Here is a 17,217-nt window from a genome sequence, read left to right as displayed (position 1 = left end):
CTCCCTACTTGACTCTGGCAGTTGCAAGGCCCCAGGTCATGGTATTGTTGGCTTAGAGGATGTGGTTTCATTAAAATCAACATTGAGGGGAATGATTGTACTAACAACAGCATGTGCTGAAATACAGTACTTGCGTGTGCCAAGCTCTGTTCTTAGCACTTCGTATGTATATGAACACACTTAATCCTCATACAACAAGACTGTACAGGAACCCTCATTGTCCTTGTTTTAGACAAGCAGCATGAGACTCAGAACATTTGTTCAGTGGAGGGGCTGGGCAGGAGGATGAGCGACCCTCGGGGCAGCAGCAGTGATTGGGTCACTGGATTCTGCTGACCTTTCCCAGGGGAGTATTTGGTGCTTTTTCATGAGGCCTGCATTCACCTAGTGCTGGGTCACTGCTGTGGGTCCCTGAGAAGTCATGTAAAGCCACCTCTTATTTCCAGAATGATAGACATGTTTAGAGAAGAAGTGGCTTCCCCCAGACCATAAGGCTGGCCCGAGACTGCAAGACAGATGGCTTGCTTCTTAACCCAGGGGTCTTTTTATATCAAAAGAACAAAGAAAGATAAAAGCCACGAAAGACTCAAAGGAAGCAGATTTCCGACCACAGCCAACCTCAGAACAATTCTGAGTTGCTCATTTTAAGATCAATAAGGCATTTTTTAGGGTGTGTATGCCTGAGAGAGGAAATCACAGGTGAATATCAAACTTGCCTCTAAAACAGCCTAACACAATGCTAGTCCAGGAGGAACAAGGCAAGGAAACCCCCTGGTGAATGACTCATCTCAGGAAGAGGCAGGGCAGGGTCAGGAGAGTCTATGGAGGAGAAGACCTGGAACCAGACCTCTCTCTCTTCCTCTGTTTCTCTCCCTCCCTCTCTCTCTCTCTCACACACACACACACACAGACACAACCTCACACCCCCATGAGCCCAAATCTGTGAACTGAGAATCTCACTTCTCTGACCTCACCTTCCATCTCCCTCAATCAGACACCCACAAACTTCAGAGCTGTGTCCCAGCATCACTTGTTTTGACTCCCCTCCCCCACTGCCTTGACTTCGTATCTGCCTAGGAACCTGCCTGTGTGGACTTTTCCCTCTATGTGGACCTTTCCGTCTATGTCTACCGGTGTCCCTGCCACCAATGGCATTTGTCACCTCTGCCTGGGCAGCCCCGTGTGACTCGGGTTATTGATGGCTGTGCCTCATCTCCCTGGGAACTGGAACTGTCCTAAGGAAAGGGAGGGTCATGCCTTTTTCCTGATATCCCACGATTCCTTGCACACTGTTCCCACCAGGCGCCGACGTGCCCTCCTTGGATGAATGAGTAACATGGGTTCTAGGAAGCCTGCACTAATGCGGATGTGACGTCCTTAGCCTTTCATAGACTGTGTTTCATGTGAGAGGTGGGAAAAACACCTGAACAGAAGGCTGAGCACTGTCCAGGTCCAGAGTCACCAGGAGCTCGTTGTCAGGTTTTTCACTTGCTATTAGTAGAGATTTTTTTTTTTAAGGTACTATTTTTAGTGTTAAAAGTGAATTCAGGCCGGGCGCAGTGGCTCACCCCTGTAATACCAGCACTTCGGGAGGCTGAGGCGGGCAGATCACGAGGTCAAGGAGATCGAGCCCATCCTGACCAACATGGTGAAACCCCATCTCTACTAAAAATACGAAAACTAGCTGGGTGTGGTGGCATTTGCCTGTAATCTCAGCTACTGGGGAGGCTGAGGCAGGAGAATCGCTTGAACCAGGGATTCGGAGGTTGCAGTGAGCAGAGATTGTGCCACTGCACTCCAGCCTGGCAACGGAGCAAGACTCCGTCTCAAAAAAGAAAAAAAAATGAATTCATCAGAAGGCATAATAATCATAAATGTGTATATGTCTAATAGTAGAGCTTTAAAATACATGAAGCAACGCTCAAAAGGATTAAAGGGAGATCATGTCACCCCCTTCTCAGCAATTGATAGAACGATCAGATGAAAACAGTAAAATAACAGATCTGAACATTGTCAACCACCTTGACTTAACTGACATTTATAGAGCATACATGCAACATCTATGGGAGATTCCTTCTTTTCTATGAACATGGTACTTCACCAAGATAGACCACATTGTGAACTATAAAACAAATCTAAATACATTTTAAAAAAATTATGTAAAATATGTTCTCTGATCTCGATGAAATTAAAGTGTTAAGCAATAACAATATCTAGAAGGATTCCAAAAATGTGAATATTAAGCAACATACTTATAAATAACTCATAGTTCATGGATGAAATCAAAAGAGAATTCAAAATATTTCTTTTTTGTTTTGTTTTGAATTGGCGTCTTGCTCTGTCACCTAGGCTGGAATGCAGTGGCATGATCCCAGTTCACTGCAACCTCTGCCTCCCGGGTTCAAGTGATTCTCCTGTCTCAGCCTCCCGAGTAGCTGGGACTATAGGCACCTGCCACCACGCCTGGCTCATTTCTCTATTTTTAGTACAGATAGGGTTTCACCATGTTTACCAGGCTGGTCTTGAACTCCTGACCTCGTGATCCACCCACCTCGGCCTCCCAAAGTGCTGGGATTACAGGCGTGAGCCACCGCGCCTGGCCTGGAGTTTCTTTTGGGGATGATGATGAAAATGTTCAAAAATTGATTTTATTGATGGTTATACACTTCTATAAATATATTTAAAGGAAAGAATTATATCATATATAAAGTATATCTCAGTAAAGTTCTTAAGGATTAAAAGAAGAAAGGTATCAAAATCAATGACTCAGAGGTCTGCATTACTTACCCGTAAAATAAGTATAAATTAAACTCAAAGGTAGTAACAAGATGACAAGGAAATAATAAGACTGAAATCAATGAAATAGAATTCAAACAGTAAAAGGAATCAACAAGCCAAGAGCTGGTTCTCAGAAATGATCAACAAAATTAATAAAAGTAATAAACTGGCCGGACGAGGTGGCTCATCCCTGTAATCCCAGCACTTTGGGAGGCCGAGGCAGGCGATTTACCTGAGGTCTAGAGTCTGAGACCAGCCGGACCAACATGGAGAAACCCCATTTCTACTAAAAATACAAAATTAGCCAGGCGTGGTGGCGCATGCCTGTAATCCCAGCTACTCTGGAGGATGAGGCAGGAGAATCGCTTGAACCCAGGAGACCGCGGTTGCAGTGAGCCGAGATCACGCCACTGCACTCCAGCCTCGGCAACAAGAGTAAAACTCCATCTCAAAAAAAAAAAAATAATAATAATAATAATAATAAACCAAACTTTAAAAGAAAAAAAGAACAACAGCATGAAATACCAATATCAAGAATTAATGATGGGATGTTATTACAAACTCTACAGCCATTAAAAGGAAAATAGTGGGATCTTATGAATAACTTTATGCCAATCAATTTGACAACTTAGATTAAATAGACAAATTTCTTAAAAAACACTACTTAGCAAAATAGCCACAAGAAGTAAAGATAATTTAAATATTCCTAAAGCTGTCTATGAATTGGAATTCATTGTTTGTTTGTTTGTTTATGCTATTTTTTGAGTCAGAGTCTCGCTCTGTCATACAGGCCGGAGTGCAGTGGTGCAATCTCAGCTCACTGGAACCTCCGCCTCCTGGGTTCAAGTGATTCTCCTGCCTCAGCCTCCTGAGAAGCTGGGATTACAGGCACCCACCACCACGGCCGGCTAATTTTTTGTATTTTTAGTAGAGATGGGATTTCACCATGTTGGCCAGGCTGGTCTCGAACTCCTGACCTCAGGTGATCTGCTCGCCTTGGCCTCCCAAACTGCTGGGATTACAGGCGTCAGCCACCACCTCGGCGGAATTCATTGTTTAAATGCTCACATGATGAAAACTACAGGCCCATGTCATTTCACTGATGAATTCTATAAATATTTTTGGAAGACATAACACCAACAGTTGACAAGTTGTTTCAGGATGTAAAGAAGGAGGAAAAAACTTCTTCACTGTTTTAAAAGGCAAGCATCATTTTGATACCAGAATCTGACAGAAGTTACAAAAAAAGAAAAATACTGATCAATATCTATTATAGATACAGATGTAAAAATCCTTAATTCGACAATAGCCAATTGAATTCTGCAAGAAGATAATACACTGTGAGCAAGTAGGGTTTATTCCAGGAATACAGTTGGATTAAGATCTGAAAGTTAATGTTATTCATGATATTAACAGCGTGAAATAGAAAAACTATATAAACATGTCAATGGAAGCAGAAAGAGCATTTGACAAACTTTGAGTTCCATTTATGATTTAATAATTCTCATTAAAAACAGAAGAGAACTTCCTTAAACTGATTAAATGGATGTATAAAAGCTATGGCTAACATCAGTTAAAATAGTAGAATATTGAATGCGTTCCTTCCATGATTAGGACCAATTCCAAGCATGTTCCTGCAGATCATATCCATTTGGCATTAAACTCAGGGTCCTAGCCAATGCACTATGGCAGGAGAGAAAGATGGAATAATTGGGAAGGAAGGAATGGGACTACCTTCATTTGCGGAGAACTACTACAACTAACAGGTGACTCTATCACGTCACAAGATGCAAGCCAGGTAATACACAAGGAAATAGGACTGTGAGAGCAGAAAAAGGAAACACAGAGTTTGAGGAACAGACACTAATGTAGCTGTCACCAAATACTAGAGAGACTTTTATGTAGAAAGGGATTGCATTTGATCTCTTTTAAATCCCAGCAGCAGTCAAACTAAGCTCAGCCTAAGCTGTTTTTAACAACCTCCTTCTCATCCTTCTTCTCCTGCTCCTTCTCCTCCTTTTCTTTTTTTCTTTTCTTTCTTTCTTTTTTTTTTTTTTTTTTTTTTTGAGACGGAGTTTCGCTCTTGTTGCCCAGGCTGGAGTGCAGTGATGTGATCTCAGCTCACTGCAGCCTCCGCCTCCTGGGTTTAAGCGATTCTCCTGCCTCAGCCTCCGGAGTAGCTGGGATTACAGGTGCCCACCACCACGCCCAGCATATTTTTAGTAGAGACGGGGTTTCACCATGTTGGCCAGGCTGGTCTTGAACTCCTGACCTCAGGTGATCGCCCACTTTGGCCTTCCAAAGTGCTGGGATTACAGGCGTGAGCCACAGCGCCCGGCCCCCCTGCTCCTCCTTTTCTAATTTAACTTTCTAATTAAAAAAATCTCCCAATTACAGAAAAGATGCAAAAATTGTACTATACACTTCACTTTGAACCACCTGACAGCAAGCTACCCACAGAATGCACATCACCCTTAAACACTTGAGTGGATATTTCCAACAAATAAGGACATTCTGCCGCATAACCACAATACAATCCTCAATATCAGACAGTAAGCATCAGTACATTACTACCAGCTAATCCTCAGACCCCAATGGTTTTCACTTGTCTTTATAATGTAATTTATTGCACAGAAATCCTGTCCTGAATAACTGTACTGCTCTTTCATCTTTTTCTGACTCTAGTATTTCATGGGACATTGGCAGGCTGTTTTGGGGGACAGTTTGTAAAGTGCCTTTTTAAACCTGAAGTTCATTATTTAATATTTGATTCAGTATCCTGCTTTTTAAAAAATTTACACATCACATAACCCTCATTAGTAAAAGTGTGTGTGTGTCTGTGTGTATGTGAACACTGCCCAATCACAGGAGAATATCCATTTTTCTCAAGGGCACACGAAACATTCTCCAGGACACACTATATGTTAGGCCACAAAACAAGTCTTAATACAATTTTAAAAATTGAAATAATACAAACTATCTTTTCCAATCACAATAAAAGGAAATTATAAATCAATAGCAGAAGGAAAACTGGAGAATCCGCAAATATGTGAAAATTAAACAACTTTTTTTTGTTGCTTTTTTTTGAGACAGTCTGGCTCTGTCGTCCAGGCTGGAGTGCAGTGGCGCAGTCTCGGCTCACTGCAAGCTCCGCCTCTCAGGTTCACGCCATTCTCCTGCCTCATCCTCCCGTGGAGCTGGGACTACAGACGCCCGCCACCACGCCCGGTTAATTTTTTGTATTTTTTAGTAGAGACGGGGTTTCACGGTGTTGGCCAGGATGGTCTCGATCTCCTGACTTCGTGATCCGCCCGCCTCGGCCTCCCAAAATGCTGGGATTACAGGCGTGAGCCACTGCGCCCGACCTAAACAACACATTTTAAAACAACCAATGGGTAAAAAAAATAAATCAAAAGGGAAATTAGAAAATGTCTTGGGAGGCTGAGCTCTGTAGCTCACACCTATAATCCCAGCACTTTGGGAGGCCAAGGTGGGCAGATCGTGGGAGGCCCCACCCCCCTCAAAAAAGAAAGAAAATATCTTGAGACAGATGACAGGCACACTAAAATCTCAGAACCCACCACTAACGAACTTATCCATGTAACAACAACAACAAAAAAAACCAGCCGTACCCTCAAACCTATGGAAATTAAAAAAATGTTTCAAAAGAAAATATCTTGAGACAAATGAAAACAATATACCAAAACTTACAGGATATGAAAGCAGTGTTATAATGGAAAATGATAGCTGTAAATGCTCACCACATTAAAAAAAAGAAATATCTCAAATCAACAATCTACCTTTTACATAATGAAGTAGAAAATGAAGAGCAAACAGCTGGGCGTGGTGGCTCATGCTTGTAATCCCAACACTTTGGCAGGCCGAGGTGGACGGATCACGAGGTCAAGAGATAGAGACCATCCTAACACGGTGAAACTCTGTCTCTACTAAAAATACAAAAAACTTAGCTGGGCATGGTGGTGGGTGCCTGTAGTCCCAGCTACTCGGGAGGCTGAGGCAGGAGAATGGCGTGAACCCGGGAAGCCGAGCTTGCAGTGAGCCAAGATCACACCACTGCACTCCAGCCTGGGCAACAGAGCAAGACTCTGTCTCAAAAAAAAAAAAGAAGAAGAAGAGCAAACTAAGCCCCAAACCAGCAAAAATTAGATCAGAGATAACAGAAATAGAGAATAGAAAAACTGCAGAGAAACTCAAACAGAAAGTTGACTCTTAAGAGAGATCCATAAAATGTACAAACCTTTACCTAGATGGACTAAGAAAAAAGACAGAAAACTCAAGTAACCAAAACCAGAAATGAAAGAGGGGACATTTAAAACAACTTTACAGAAATCCAAAGGATTATAAAAAATACTATGAATAATTGCAGGTCAACAAACTAGAGCACATTGATAAAACTGGTAAATTACTAAAAACATACTACCTACCAATATTCAATCATGAAGAAATAGAGATTTTGAACAGAACTATAGTAAGGAGATAGAATCCATAATCCAAAACTTCCCAGCAAAGAAAAGCCCAGGACCAGTTGGCTTCAATGATGACGTCTACCAAACATTTACAGAACTAACATGAATTCTCCTCAAATTCTTCCAAGAAACTGAGTTGGAGGAAACACTTTCTAACTCTTTGTGTGGGCCCCGCATTACCCTGATAATATAGAAGTGATGAAAGGAGGCCTCCATGTCTTCTTCCTGATCTTGGAGAAAAAACCTTTAGTCTTTCACTATTGAGTAGGATGGTAGCTGTTGGCTTTTCATATGTGGCCTCTAAATGTAAGATATACAAGAATTATACAACTCTTGTAAGAAAACAGCAGTTTTACCTTGGGGTATATATCCAAAAGAATTGAAAGAAGGGGCTCAAAGAGATTTTGTACACCCATGTTCATAGCAGTGTTATTCACAATAGGTAAAATGTGAACACAAACCAAGTGCCCATCGACAGATGAATGGATAAACAAAATGTGATATATATACACACAATGGAAAGGAATGAAATTCCAATGCATGGTACCAAATGGATGGATCGTGATGATTTTATGCTAATTGAAATATGACAGCCTCAAGAAAACCATAAAATACTGTATGTCTCCATTTATATGAAGTATGTAGAGTAGTTAAATTCATAGAAACAGACAGTAGAGTGGTAGTTGCCACAGGCTGGGGGCATGGGGACAAAGAGACAAAGATGAGTACAAACAAATGGTTGAGTTTTAGAACTGGGGGAAAGATGCAAGTTCTGTCTAATTTTGGAGGCTTGGGGGAATGGAATGTGAGATTGATCTTCTAATGGGTGAGATCTGGAAGCCACTCATGCCAGTCCCTGCTTTGTTCCCACAGGTCGTACCTAGCTCAGCTGCAACCATCAAACTTCATGATCAATCAGTTGGCACACAGCAATGGGAACATAGCCCTTTGGGAGAGTTGTGTCCACCAGGTACATTCTAAGACTGATCTCTAATCCTTTACACCTCTCTTTTCCTTACCCTATACCATATACAAAAATTATCTCGAAATTCATCAATAACATTCCTTTTCCATGTTCTTCAAGTTTTTGTTTCCTACAGTTTCTGGTTCTTCTATTCAACAGATACTTATTGATCCTTTGCCAAATCCAAGGTTATGAAGCTTTATCCCCATGTTTTCTCCTAAGAGTTTTGTACTTTAACTCTTGATGCATTTTCAGTTAATTTTTGTAAATGGCATCAGATAAGCGTCCAACTGCATTCTTTTACATGTGGCTATCCAGTTGCCATTCGTTGAAATGATGATTTTTCCCATTAAATGGTCTTGGCATCCTTGTCAAAAACCAATTGACCATAAAGGTATGGGTGTATTTTTGGACTCTCAATTCTTTTCCATTGATCTATATCTGTCCTTTTTCCAGTGCTGCACAGTCTTGTAGTGAGTTTTGACATCAGGAAGTATGAATCTTTCTTTTTTGTTTTCCTTTTCCAGAATTATTTTGTTTATGCTGGGCTTTTTGAAATTCCATATTAATTTTAGGATCAGCTGGCCAATTTCTAAAATCAGCTGAGTTTCTCACAGGGATTGTGTTGCACCTGTCGCTCAGTTTAGAGGTTACTGGCATCTTAACAATGAGAAGTCTTTTGATCCAAAAGCATGAGTTTTTTAATTTATTTAGATCATCTCTAATTTTTAAAATAATGTTTTGTAGTTTGCAGACTATACATTTTGGGTTGATTTTGTTAAACTTATTCCTAGATATTTAATACTTTTTAATGCTATTGTGGATAAAACCTTTTCTTAATTTCATTTTAGGATTCATTGTGAGTGTATACAAATATAATTGATTTTTGTACATTGATCTTGTATTCTATAACCTTGCAGAACTTCTTTGTTATTCTTAATGCTTTTATAATGGCTTCCTTAGGATTTCCTCTATATAAGAAAATATAATTTGCAAATAGAGAAAGTTTTACCTTTTCTTTTCCAATCTGGATGCTTTTTATTTCTTTTTCTTACCTAATTGTCCTGGCTAGAGCCTCCAGTACCATATTGAATAAAAGCAGTGAAAACAGATATCTTTTTTGGAGAACATCTTTCAGTTGTTCACCATTAAATATAATGTTAGCTGTGGGTTTTTGTAGATATTCTTTACCAGGTTGAGGAAGTTCACTTTTATTCTTATTTTGTGATTTTTATCATGAAAGGGTGTTGGAGTTAGTAAAATGCTTTCTCTGTGTTTTTCAGATAATCATGTGACTTTTGGTCTTTATTCTATTGATATAATTTGTGACATCAATTTATTTTGGGATGTTGAACCAACCTTGCATTCCTAGGATAAAACTTATTTGGTCCTGGTATATGATTCTTTTTTGTTTTGTTTTTTGTTTTTGAGATGGAGTCTCGCTCTGTTGCCCAGACTGGAGTGCAGTGGCGTGATCTCGACTCACTGCAAGCTCTGCTTCCCGGGTTCACACCATTCTCCTGCCTCAGCCTTCCGAGTAGCAGGGACTACAGGCGCCCGCCACCACGCCCGGCTAATTTTTTGTATTTTTTAGTAGAGACAGGGTTTCACCGTGTTAACCAGGATGGTCTAGATCTCCTGACCTCGTGATCTGCCTGCCTCAGCCTTCCAAAGTGCTGGGATTAACGTGGTGAGCCACCGTGCCCGGCCTATAATTCTTTCTGTATGCTTTTGAATTCAACTTGCTAGTATTTTGTTGCAGATTTTTGCAACAATATTCATAAGAATCATTAGTCTGTAGTTTTCTTTCTTTGTGAGGTCCTTTTCTGGTCTTAATATTAAGCTAATTGTATTAGTCCATTTATACAGAGCTGATAAAGACATACCCAAAGCTGGCAATTTACAAAATAAAGAGGTTTAATTGGACTTACAGTTCCATGTGGCTGCAGAAGCCTCACAATCGTGGCAGAAGGCAAGGAAGAGCAAGTCACATCTTACTTGGATGGCAGCAAGCAAAGAGCTTGTACAGAAAAACTCCGCCTTATAATAATCATCAGATATCATGAGACTTACTCACTATAATGAGAACAGCATGGGAAAGACCTGCCCCTGTGATTCAGATACCTCCCACCAGGTCCCTCCCACAACATGTGGGAATTCCAGATGAAATTTGGGTGAGAATATATCCAAACCCTATCACCCCTGGCCCCTCCCACATCTCATGTCCTCACATTTCAAAACCAATCATGCCTTCCCAACAGTCCCCCAAAGTCTTAACTCATTTCAGCATTAACTCAGAAGTTCACCGTCCAAAGTCTCATCTGAGACAAAGCAAGTCCCTTCTGCCTATGAGCCTATAAAATCAAAAGCAAGTTACTTCCTAGATATAATGGGGGTACAGGCATTGGATAAATACATCCATTCCAAATGGGTGACATTGTCCAAAACAAAGGGCTACAGGCCCCATGCAAGTTTGAAATCCAGCAGGGCAGTCAGATCTTAAAGCTCCAAAATGATCTCGTTTGACTCCTTGTCTTACATCCAGGTCACACTGATGCAAGAGACGGGTTCTCATAGTCTTGGGCAGCTCCCCGCTGTGGCATTGCAAGGTATAGCGCCCCTCCTGGCTGGTTTCATGTGCTGGTGTTGAGTGTCTGCAGCTTTTCTAGGTGCACGGTGTATAAGTTATCAGCGGTTCTACCATTCTGGGGTCTGAAGGACAATGGCCCTCTTTTCACAGCTCCACTAGGCAGTGCCCCAGTAGGGACTCTGTTGGGGGCTCTGATGCCACATTTCCCTTCCACACTGCCCTAGCAGAGGTTCTCCATGAGGGCCCTGCCCCTACAGCAAACTTTTGCCTGGGCATCCAAGCGTTTCCATACATCTTCTGAAATCTACGTGGAGGTTCCCAAACCTCAATTATTGACTTCTCTGCACCTTCAGGCTTAACACCATGTGGGAGCTGCCAAGGCTTGGGGCTTCCACCTCTGAAGCAACAGTCCAAGCTGTACCTTGGCCCCTTTTAGTCACGGCTGGAGTGGCTGGAACGTAGGGCACCAAGTCCCTAGACTCCACACAGCACAAGACCCTGGACTCCTACCAGGAAACTATTTTCTCCTAGACCTTGGGGCCTGTGATGGGAGGGGCTGCCATGATGACCTCTGACATGCCCTGGAGACATTTTCCCCATTGTCTTGGGGATTAACATTCAGCTCCTCGTTATTTGTGCAAATTTCTGCAGCCATCTTTAATTTCTCCTCAGAAAATGGGTTTTCTTTTCTAGCACATTGTCAGGTTGCAAATTTTCCAAACTTTAATGCTCTGGTTCCCTTATAAAACTGAATGCTGGCCAGGCGTGGTGGCTCACGCCTGTAATCCCAGCACTTTGGGAGGCCAAGGCAGGTGGATCATGAGGTCAGGAGATTGAGACCATCCTGGCGAACAAGGTGAAACCCTGTCTCTACTAAAGATACAAAAAAATTAGCCGGGCATGGTGGCGGGTGCCTGTAGTCCCAGCTACTCAGGAGGCTGAGGCAGGAGAATGGCGTGAACCCAGGAGGCAGACTTGCAGTGAGCCGAGATCGTGCCACTGCACTCCAGCCTGGGCAACAGAGCAAGACTCTGTCTCAAAAACAAAACAAAACAAAAAAACAAAAAAAGAATTATATACCAGGACCAAATAAGTTTTATCCTAGGAATGCAACGTTGGTTAAAAACAAAGAAACAAACAAATAAACAAAAAAACTGAATGCCTTTTATAGCACCCAAGTCACCCCTTGAATGCTTTGCTGCCTAGAAATTTCTTCTGCCACATACCCTAAATCATCTCTTCCCAGTTCAAAGCTCCACAAATCTCTAGGGAAGGGACAAAATGTCACCACTCTCTTTGCTTTCTTTGCTAAAATATAACAAGAGTCACCTTTGCTCCAGTTCCCAATAAGTTCCTCATCTCCATCTGAGACCATCTCAGCCTGGACTTTATTGTCCATATCACTATTAGGCTTTTGGTCAAAGCCATTCAACAAGTCTCTAGGAAGTTCCACACTTTCCCACATTTTCCTATCTTCGTCTGAGCCCTCCAAACTGTTCCAACCTCTGCCTGTTACGCAGTTCCAAAGTTGCTTCCATATTTTCAGGTATCTTTTCAGCAGCTCCCCACTCTACTGGTACCAATTTACTGTATTAGTTTTTTTTTTTTTTTCATGCTGCTGATAAAGACATTCCCAAGACTGGGCAATTTACAAAGAAAGAGGTTTAATTGAACTTACAGTTCTACGTGGCTGGGGAAGCCTTACAATTATGGTGGAAGGCAAGGAGGAGCAAGTCATGTCTTACATGGATGGCAGCAAGCAAAGAGCTTGTGCAAGAAAACTCCCCCTTATAATAACCATCAGATCTTATGAGACTTACTCATTATCATGAGAACTGCAAGGGGAAGACCTGCCCCACATGATTCAATTACCTCCCATTGGATCCCTCCCACAATTTACGGGAATTCAAGATGAGATTTGTGTGGGGACACAGCCAAACCATATCAGTAATATTGTCCTTATACAATGAATTGGAAAGTGCTCCTTCCTCCGCTGTCTTTAAAAAGGGTTTCTGAATAATTGGTATTTATTCTTCTTGAAATGGTTGGTATAATTCAGTGGTAAAGGTATCTGGGCCTCAACTTTTCTTTTCTGGTGAAAACATACACATGTATTTAGAATTAGCCAGCTGGATTCAGTTTAGATGATCCCAATTTTGTTGGCAACATCCAAGACATGGTAATCAGGAGCCAGTCGAACATATGCCTTCTTCTCTCCATCAGGCCTAATCAGGGTGTTGAACCTTGGCCACGTAAACGTCATAGAGCTTCTTCACAGCCTGTTTGACCTGGTGCTTGCTGGTTTTAACATCTACAATGAACACAAGTGTGTTGTTGTCTTCTATCTTCTTCATGGCATACTCAGTGGTCAATGGAAGCTTGATGATAGCATAGTGGTCAAGCTTGTTTCTCCTGGGGGCACTCTCCAGAGTCTCAGTATCTTGGGCCACTGGAAGGTGGGTGATGTATGGATTTTCTTTTTTTCATGGCTGTGGACACCTTTCTACGCTGCCCTCTTGGCCTTCAAAACCTTTGCATCGCTTCAGCTTTAGGAGGGGCAGGAGCTTCCTTCTTTGCTTTCAGTGCCATCTTGTGAAAACGACTTTTCTTTAGGAGTAGTTTTTGATAACTAAGTCAAAATCTTTACTTGCTATATGTCTATTCACATTGTCTATTTCATCTTGATTCAGTTTCAGTAGTTTGTGTCTTTCCAGGAATTTGTCCCTTTCATCTAAGGTACCTAATTTTTTGTTGTACAGGTTTCATAGTATTCTTTTATAATTTTTTTATTTCTGTATAATCTGTAGTAATGTGCTCTCTCTCATTTCTGATTCTAATACAGTCATGCCTCAGTTAATGATGGGAACTCTTTCTGAGAAGTGCATCATTGTGCAAACATCATAGAGTGTACTTCCACAAACGTAGATGATACAGCCTACTGCATCCCTAGGCTATGTGATACAGCCTATTGCTCTTAGATTACAAACCTGTACTAGTAGGCAATGGTAACACAATGATAAGTATTTGAGTTCCTAAACATGTGAACACAGAAAAGGCCCAATAAAAATATGGTATAAAAGGTTAAAAAAAATGATGTAGTTGTCTAGGGCACTTACCATGAATGGAGCTTGCAGGACTGGATCTTGTCTGGGTGAGTCAGTGAGTGGTGAGTGAATGTGAAGGCCTGGGACATTCCTGTACACTGCTATGGACTTTATAAACACTGTACATTTAGGCTACACCAAATCTGTAAATTTTTTTTCTTCCTTCAATATTAACTTTGTGTAACTATTTTACTTTATAAACTTTTAAAAATTAAAAACTTTTTCACTCGTTTTAACACTTAGCTTAAAAAACAAAAACTGTACAGCTGTACAAAAATATGTTCTTTCCTTATATTCTTATTCTATAAGCATTTTTGTATTTTGAACTTAAATTTTTTTTTTTACTTAAAAATTTTTTTGTTAAAAACTAAGATAGAAACACACACATTGGCCAGGTGCAGTGGCTCACACCTGTAATCCCAGCACTTTGGGAGGCCAAGGCAGGCGGATCACGAGGTCAGGAGATCGAGACCATCCTGGCTAACACGGTGAAACCCCGTCTCTACTAAAAATACAAAAAATTAGCCGGGCATGGTGGTAGGCACCTGTAGTCCCAGCTACTTGGGAGGCTGAGGCTGAGGTAGGATAATCACTTGAACCTGGGAGGCAGAGGTTGTAGTGAGCTGAGATTGCGCCACTGCACTCCAGCCTGGGTGACAGAGTGAGACTCCTTCTCAAAAAAAAAAAAAGAAAAAAGAAAAAAAAGAAACACAGACATTAACCTAGGTCTACACAAGGACAGGTTCATCAATATCACTGTCTTTCACCTCCACATCTTGTCGCGTTGGAGGATCTTCAGGGGCAGACACACGTGGAGCTGTCATCTCCTATGTCCTCTGATAACAATGCCTTCTTCTGGAAAACTGCATGAGGCTGTTTTATAGTTACCTTTTTTATTTGTAAGTAGGACTACAATCTAAAATAACAATACAATGTATAGTATCAAAAATACATAAATCAGTAAGTCATTTATTATCATTATCAAATATTATATATAGAACTTCATTATATGTGCTATACTTTTAACTGGCAGTGGAGTAGGTTGGTTTACATCAGCATTACCACAAACACCTGAGTAACGCATTGACTTATGACATTACTAAGCGATAGGAATTTTCCTCCTCCATCATAATATTATGGGACCACCGTCACATATGTGGTTCATTGTTGACCAAAACGTCATCATGCAGTGCGTGACTATAATTTGAGTCTTATTTTTTCCCCGTGCTAATTTTTTAACACAACTAGTTGTGCCAATATATCGATCTATTTAAAGAACTAGATTTTGAGTTCTTTAATTTACTCTGTTGTTTTTCTGTTCTCCGTCTCATTAATTTCTGCTCTAATCTGTATTTTTTTCTTCCTTCTGCTTGCTTTATCTATAGTTTGCTCTTCTTTTTCGAGTGTCTTAGAGTGGATTATTAGGTTATAGATTGAGATATTTCTTCTTCCTTAATAGACATTTAGGAAGGATATTTCTTCTTCCTTAATAGACAATTTCTCTGTAAACTTCAGCTACGTTAGCTGTATCCCATGGGTTTTTGTATGTTGTGTCTTCATTTCCATTCGTCTTATTTTCTGATTTCTCTTTTAATTTCTTCTTAGACCAGTCGGTTATTTAGGAGTGTGCTATTTAATTTTTATATAGCTGTGAGGTTCCCCAGTTTCTTCCTGCTATTGATTTCTAATTTTATTCCATTGTGGTAGGAGAGTGTACTTTGTATTATCTCTATCCTTTTAAGTGTATTGAGGTTTATCTTATGGCCGAGCATATGGTTTATTTTGGAGAATGTTCTATGTGCACTTTAAAAGAATGTATATCTTGTTTTGATTGACTAGAGTGTTTTATAGACATCTGTCCAGTCTAGTTGTTAGTAGTGTTGTTCAAGTCTACTACTTTCTTGTTGATGTTCTTTCTAGATTTTTTTGGTATGAATTCCTATAGGTTAAGGAAACTATGCTTTTAAGTGTAGTTTTCATTGCAAGTATTTTCTCCTACTTTGTTTTCATCTTAGTCATGATTTCTTCCATGCAGTTTTCTTCCTAATTTTTATATAGTTAACTTTATGCAACTTTTTAGTTTCTCATGAGACTGAGAAGGTCCTTTCTCTCTCCAAACTTGTAAGAAAAATTTCTCATGCAGTACTTGTGTGATTTCATACTTTACAGTCGACACCTTGATAGACCTAGTCTCTATTTCCTTATAGGGAGAGCATAAGCAAGAAGCTTTATTATTTTTCAGCAGTAACCTTAGTTGCCCCAGCGCTATTACTGAATAATCACATTTTTATCATTGATAGTGTCATCATCATAACACATCAGCAAGGAAGTTTTTTTTCACAGTTTGGGTTTTTTGGCCTGGCGCGGTGGCTCACTCCTGTAATCCCAGCACTTTGGGAGGCCGAGGCAGGCGGATCATGAGGTCAGGAGATCGAGACCATCCTGGTGAAACCCAGCGAAACCCCGTCTCTACTAAAAATACAAAAAATTAGGCGGGCATGGTGGCACGCTCCTATAGTCCCAGCTACTCGGGAGGCTGAGGCAGGAGAATCGCTTGAACCCGGGAGGCAGAGGTTGCAGTGAGCCAAGATCACGCCACTGTGCTCCAGCCTGGCTACAGAGCGAGACTCTGTCTCAAAAAAAAAAAGCCTTTATTATTTTTCAGTGGTAACCTTAGTTGCCCCAACACTATTACTCAATAACCACATTTTTATAATTGGTAGTCTCATTATCATAACACATTATCAAGGAAGTTTTTTTCCACATTTTGGGTTTTCTGAGTATCTTTCAATGTTGATAAATATGAATCAGAGGAGAGGGATAAATAAATGGGCTCTGAAAGGGGAGAGTGAGGTCACCTGAAGGGGCAAAGCCCTGGAGGTGAAGGTCGAGCCTCCGGACATGGGCTCCCGCTGGCGACAGCTCCTGCAGGCTGTCACCTCAGTGCCTGAAGACCTGCACTCCAGGGCAGCATGAGGTAGGCCCTCTTTCTGTGGATCATTCTTTGACTCTGTACAGGGAGGACCCATTTTTCCTTCCATTTTCCTCCCATGGCAGGTGGCATGGGCTGTATCTGAAGCCTTCCCCTCATCGCTGTATTGTTTCTGCGCCTGTTTGTACCTTCTACTGACCAGGAGCTCACTGAGGGCAGGGATTAGGACTTTTTGTGAGTTTCCAGGGACCCAGGTGGCATTGCCCTGGTCTCTAGGCCCATGTGGCTATTAATCACTTAAAACAGCCATTTTAAATTCAGAGGTGCAGTGAGTGAAAAACACACTCTGGGTTTCGAAGACT

At 41.1% G+C, this 17,217-nt stretch overlaps 1 protein-coding gene and 1 pseudogene across 2 annotated transcripts in view; one reads left to right on the top strand and one right to left on the bottom strand.

The window, feature by feature from the left end:
• TNFRSF10A (TNF receptor superfamily member 10a) overlaps window positions 1-17,217 on the top strand; it is a 37,576-nt gene that overhangs the window by 5,977 nt on the left and 14,382 nt on the right. For both annotated transcript variants that reach the window (XM_063669355.1, XM_054498027.2), the window contains exon 2: window positions 8,139-8,235. In XM_063669355.1, coding sequence (XP_063525425.1) covers window positions 8,139-8,235 — 97 coding nt within the window. The remainder of the gene's footprint in view (window positions 1-8,138; window positions 8,236-17,217) is intronic.
• On the bottom strand, window positions 12,960-13,408 carry LOC129042260 (large ribosomal subunit protein uL23-like; annotated as a pseudogene).

The sequence above is a fragment of the Pongo pygmaeus genome, chromosome 7 (genome assembly GCF_028885625.2).
Source record: "Pongo pygmaeus isolate AG05252 chromosome 7, NHGRI_mPonPyg2-v2.0_pri, whole genome shotgun sequence".
Taxonomy (NCBI): domain Eukaryota; kingdom Metazoa; phylum Chordata; class Mammalia; order Primates; family Hominidae; genus Pongo; species Pongo pygmaeus.
This window is presented reverse-complemented; position numbering and strand designations above follow the sequence as displayed.